The 5,514-nt window shown below is 44.9% G+C and overlaps 2 protein-coding genes across 2 annotated transcripts; both read right to left on the reverse strand.

Annotated features, from left to right (window-relative positions):
* Window positions 1-1,661: 1,661 nt before the first annotated feature.
* LACBIDRAFT_309354 (GTP-binding protein) lies at window positions 1,662-4,798 on the reverse strand. Its single transcript, XM_001891129.1, is given in 10 exon segments — window positions 1,662-1,676; window positions 3,090-3,160; window positions 3,162-3,170; window positions 3,490-3,660; window positions 3,710-3,848; window positions 3,899-4,093; window positions 4,147-4,229; window positions 4,280-4,452; window positions 4,501-4,533; window positions 4,583-4,798. 7 exon segments carry the CDS (start codon window positions 4,778-4,780, stop codon window positions 3,582-3,584), a joined length of 900 nt encoding a protein of 299 aa, XP_001891164.1. The 5' UTR covers window positions 4,781-4,798; the 3' UTR covers window positions 1,662-1,676; window positions 3,090-3,160; window positions 3,162-3,170; window positions 3,490-3,581.
* A 55-nt stretch (window positions 4,799-4,853) lies between these two features.
* Window positions 4,854-5,165, reverse strand: LACBIDRAFT_309355 (uncharacterized protein; the record flags this gene model as incomplete). Its single annotated transcript, XM_001891130.1, has 1 exon — window positions 4,854-5,165. One exon carries the CDS (start codon window positions 5,163-5,165, stop codon window positions 4,854-4,856), a length of 312 nt encoding a protein of 103 aa, XP_001891165.1.
* Window positions 5,166-5,514: the final 349 nt, after the last annotated feature.

The following is a 5,514-nucleotide window of genomic DNA, read 5'->3' on the forward strand; positions in this document are numbered from 1 at the left end:
AGCCTATTTAAATTCATTTTCATAGATGGTTTGGACTATCTAGCCTCAATTTGTAGCTCAATATCTCAAGAAAAACATGGAGAACCACCCCACAAAAAATGGTACCCAATGGACCAGTATTGCAGCCTGCAGAATTTATTTATTTATTTTGGAAAAGGACCCCAGACACCCAGTGACAGCTTTGGTATGATGGTATCATACCATCTGGTATGGTATAACATGACATGGTATGGTATGGTACCTTGGTATTGGTATGAGTGGGATATGGTATGAGTTTTCCATTCCATGGTACCATGGTATTGGTATGGTGCTCACATACCACTCTGGAATGGGTACCATTGAGGTACCCTTAAATCCAAGAATTCATATACCTGAGAGGTACCCTAAAATGGGTGACTGAAGTGGAACAACAGCATCATTGAGGAACAGCTTGCACAGCATGGTAAATCCTCGGGGAAGGACACCCCAAAGAAAGAGAAGAAATGGCCCTTCAGCCAAAAGTTGTCTGGGAGTGCCAAGGATGTTCAACAGCTGCAAGCTGGGGCTGAGGAAGAGGAGGTGGAGGGGATGAGGGTTGATTTTTATTTGGTTGTTTTCCTCAAGTTTATTGCGAGCATTGTGCCGACTATTGAGGTTGACTCGACTATGTCTTTTTGAGTACTAGTTTGATGCCGCTCTCCCCTTTGTCCTCTGGCTTTATCTGGTACCCCTAGTCCTCCCTCATTGCTAAGCCTCCATTTCTTCTATCTGTATTTTTCTTCTACCATTGTTGGTACTTAGAGCTCCTCTTTCTTTGTGAATACGTTGCAATTTGGAATATGTATCTGTATGCTTTGTGTTTTTTTCTGATGGAATTTGGAGAATGCATAAATCATATACATTGAGATATACCACCCCCTCTCTACCCATGGCCCTCCAACAACTCTTTGAACTTACACATACATGTGAAGGCAACTCAAGGGCTTGAAAACATTTGAATTTACCTTGTCTTTCTTTTGCTTAAATGACACAATCTGTTTTTTGAGAACAGTAAGGGAAGGGTGCATCATAATGGGTAGCAACTAGAGACATGTGCTGCATTTATCAAATTCTGGGAAGCTGGGTCAAAACTGTTATAAAGCTAAAACCAAATGAATGAGAAAAAGACATTAGAAGATTTGGAAGATTGAAGCTCACGAAGACGATTGTCCATAGCAATCTTTACAAGGGCTTCTTTCTTTTCATCCTTAGTTTTCAAATGAGATGCCTCCTTGATGGCAGTTTGAATTTTTGCCACATCAGCAGACAAGTTGAACTTTTGCATGGCTAATTTGTAGGGGGCAGTGGACTGTGAAAGTTTCTTTTTCCACAGGAAGAAAGAGTGCTCTGCAAGGATAGCAGTCACTGAGCATTAAAATAGCAGTTATGATAGAGTAGTCATAAACGAGAGTAGACACACCAATACATAAAAAGGCAATGTCCTTGAAGGATTTGGTATTGTGAATCTACATAGAATTATGTTGTGGTCAGAATATTGAATAGAATTTATGTGGTGAAGGTTTACCAAGGACCAGTCAGTATGATTGAGGACATCCTCCACCTAAAAATAGTATTTGGTTCAGTCAATACTAGTTCTGAAAAAAGATGGGAAGAAAAAATATAATACTCACAGGCTATTTGAAGAAGTAGAGTTTCATGAATATTTTTTAAAATTCTATAACTGAACTCACAATCTCATCATTTCTTAGCAAAACAAAAAGAGAAGAAAGCTGAGACTTACTCTCTGTTTGAAATATAGGCCATGCTCTTGTCAGCAACAAGCAGGAAGGGCCAGCCAGATCCTGACTTACAAGCTGTTCAAAACCCAGAGCATGCTCTTGTCAGCAACAAGCAGGAAGGGCCAGCCAGATCCTGACTTACAGGCTGTTTAAAACCCAGAGCATGCTCTTGTCAGCAACAAGCAGGAAGGGCCAGCCAGATCCTGACTTACATACTGTTCAAAACCCAGAGCATGCTCTTGTCAGCAACAAGCAGGAAGGGCCAGCCAGATCCTGACTTACATCCTGTTCAAAACCCAGGGGATGCTCTTGTCAGCAACAAGCAGTAAGAGCCAGCCAGATCCTGACTTACATCCTGTTCAAAACCCAGAGCATGCTCTTGTCAGCAACAAGCAGGAAGGGCCAGCGAGATCCTGACTTACAGCCTGTTCAAAACCCAGAGCATGCTCTTGTCAGCAACCAGCAGGAAGGGCCAGCGAGATCCTGACTTACGAGCTGTTCAAAACCCAAGGCATGCTCTTGTCAGCAACCAGCAGGAAGGGCCAGCGAGATCCTGACTTACGTGCTGTTCAAAACCCAGAGGCATGCTCTTGTCAGCAACTAGCAGGAAGGGCCAGCCAGATCCTGACTTACATACTGTTCAAAACCCAGAGCATGCTCTTGTCAGCAACCAGCAGGAAGGGCCAGCCAGATCCTGACTTACTTGCTGTTCAAAACCCAAGGCATGCTCTTGTCAGCAACCAGCAGGAAGGGCCAGCCAGATCCTGACTTACATGCTGTTCAAAACCCAGAGCATGCTCTTGTCAGCAACAAGCAGGAAGGGCCAGCCAGATCCTGACTTACATCCTGTTCAAAACCCAGAGCATGCTCTTGTCAGCAACCAGCAGGAAGGGCCAGCCAGATCCTGACTTACTTGCTGTTCAAAACCCAAGGCATGCTCTTGTCAGCAACCAGCAGGAAGGGCCAGCCAGATCCTGACTTACATGCTGTTCAAAACCCAGAGCATGCTCTTGTCAGCAACAAGCAGGAAGGGCCAGCCAGATCCTGACTTACATCCTGTTCAAAACCCAGAGCATGCTCTTGTCAGCAACAGGCAGGAAGGGCCAGCCAGATCCTGACTTACAGCCTGTTCAAAACCCAAGGCATGCTCTTGTCAGCAACCAGCAGGAAGGGCCAGCCAGATCCTGACTTACATGCTGTTCAAAACCCAGAGCATGCTCTTGTCAGCAACAAGCAGGAAGGGCCAGCCAGATCCTGACTTACAGCCTGTTCAAAACCCAGAGCATGCTCTTGTCAGCAACAAGCAGGAAGGGCCAGCCAAATCCCGACTTACATCCTGTTCAAAACCCAGAGCATGCTCTTGTCAGCAACAAGCAGGAAGGGCCAGCCAGATCCTGACTTACATCCTGTTCAAAACCCAGAGCATGCTCTTGTCAGCAACAAGCAGGAAGGGCCAGCCAGATTCTGACTTACACTCTGTTCAAAACCCAGAGCATGCTCTTGTCAGCAACAAGCAGGAAGGGCCAGCAAGATCCTGACTTACACCCTGTGCAAAACCCAGAGCATGCTCTTGTCAGCAACAAGCAGGAAGGGCCAGCCAGATCCTGACTTACAAGCTGTTCAAAACCCAGAGCATGCTCTTATCAGCAACAAACAGGAAAGGCCAGCCAAATCCTGACTCACCCACTGTCATGACAAAAGCATGATCCCATTAGCATCTAGTTGAGACCCACTGGATGTTGGCTTACCAACTGTTCATATATATTATTTTGTTCCACCACTGTATAGTCAAGTAAGGTCCACATACCATATGTGGAAAATACTTCAGCATCGTCCCAACCATCTTCTGCCACTCTCCCTTTTCTTTGAACACCTTCCAACCTGGAAAGACAGTTCTGTTATTCTAGATAATCAGCAATTTACCAGCATATAATTTAAAATAAAGCAACTACCTTTTAATTGCATATTCAATTGACAGAGCCACATTATTTTGCTGCACTGTAAGAAACAGCTGTAAGAGTGTATCATCTGAAAAGGTGGCTGCTGTCTTCCTCAGCAGTTCACTGCAGTCACTTGTAGGTTTTTGCATGCCTGTGATATGCAATCAATCCATTGAGTATAAGTAAATGAGTTTGTTGTACCTCGAAAATACACATGACCCTTGGGAGGATACTTTTTCTTGTAGAGTTGCTGACCAAACCTCTTTTCAAACATGGCAACTGACTCTTCTGGAGCTTTATTTGCAGCATCTTCAATATCCATTCCAGTGTCAACCAGGTGTTTGATGGTTTGGGCATCAAGAATATCTGCTTTTGTAAACAGGACAATAACAGGAACTGTGCATAAAAATAAAAGGTGAAATTCAAGAGATTAACAACAATTGACACACCTCTACCAGTCCCACACTCATCGAAGAAAGTTACCTCTGCTCTTGTAAATGGTCTGGCTTCATCATTGATTGGGATGCAGTACCTACACAGGTGTATTCAGATGAACTTTAATGTCACATCTCATTCACTCACCAAATCACATGCAGATGATCCTCGAGCCGTTTGTTGGTTGAACATTTTTGCAGAAACTCCTTGACTTTATCCAACTCATATGTTCTGCCTGCTTCAAAGCCACATGAGTCATGAAAGACAAATGCCCCATTGCTCTCAAATATCATTTCATTCTCAATATCATGCTCCCCTCTCTGCCACACTTTCAGTAAAATGTAATAGAGAGTGTAGATCCATGTTACCTGTGCAGTTGGATCGAGCTTGGACGAGTCAATCTTTTTCACATCAATAATGATAGATGATGATGTCTAGAACATGTAATACCTCATGACCCTTCTGATTGAAAATTTTCGGCTGTTCCGTTGTATTGCAAACTCGCTGGAGGATGGTTGTCTTCCCCGCATTGGCGCGGCCAATGATGAGGACGCGAAAACGCTTGGTGACGTTTCGAACATTGTGTGCTCGTCTCTGTTGTCTTTCTATATCCACTGCGGCCTGGGATTTAACATTGGAAAGAGACATTTGTCGCTGGGATGCCTGAGATGGTGGAAGTGGTGAAGAACCAAGATAAGCGCCACGCATGTGTATTGTTTGGTTATGCTGGGTCAGCCACTCGAGTGACGTCACTGACTCGCTTCTCGTTCTTCCCAAGTTCTTCCGTTCGTACAACTTGATTCCCACTCAATTTCCAATATATACACACGTCATTGGCTCCCCAACTATCTGCCCACGACGATCGTGAAAGCGCGCAAGTTTGTTGCCAGATTTGAACATCAACCAAGCGGCGAGGGAGTGCGAGGGAGAGGGTGAGTACAATTCGAGCTCCAGCAGTGGCATGAGTTCGCCACTTAGCACAGACAAGTCTCCTCGGCAGCGGGCTTCTATCTAGGACATCATTTTCCTTCATTGACCACGTACTAGAGAACTTAAACTACGGTGACTGAAGACCCGGAAGGTTGAAGAAGTGGCTGTAACATGAGCAGTATGAGACTAAATCCTACTTGGTACGATCATCAGCTACAATTCTATCGTGATGTGCCATCCCATTTTGCCAATGAAGTCCCCGTCTCAGCCAAGATCACTGTTCTCCCCCATTTTCCCTTCTCACACCCCCTACGCATTTGTCCGTGAACCGCGACGTCCGTGTAGGTTTCCACTCCACTGGTGGCTTGGAGGCGTACCTTCAATCTTGAGTATGCTCCCCACCATCAGGAAAGAAGGCTACATGAAAGCCTGTAAGCAATGTGGATCCGCAT

Source organism: Laccaria bicolor, genomic scaffold (genome assembly GCF_000143565.1).
Source record: "Laccaria bicolor S238N-H82 LACBIscaffold_404 genomic scaffold, whole genome shotgun sequence".
Taxonomy (NCBI): Eukaryota; Fungi; Basidiomycota; class Agaricomycetes; order Agaricales; family Hydnangiaceae; genus Laccaria; species Laccaria bicolor.

What these genes read in the sequence shown, in the direction of transcription:
- LACBIDRAFT_309354 (XM_001891129.1), bottom strand. Translation starts at nt 4,780, where the DNA reads ATGTCTCTTTCCAATGTTAAATCCCAGGCCGCAGTGGATATAGAAAGA. An exon ending in AGCTCGATCCAACTGCACAG is followed by an intron (nt 4,453 to 4,500) that starts GTAACATGGATC and finishes AAAGTGTGGCAG; the next exon opens with AGAGGGGAGCATGATATTGA. An exon ending in TGAGTGTGGGACTGGTAGAG is followed by an intron (nt 4,094 to 4,146) that starts GTGTGTCAATTG and finishes TTTTATGCACAG; the next exon opens with TTCCTGTTATTGTCCTGTTT.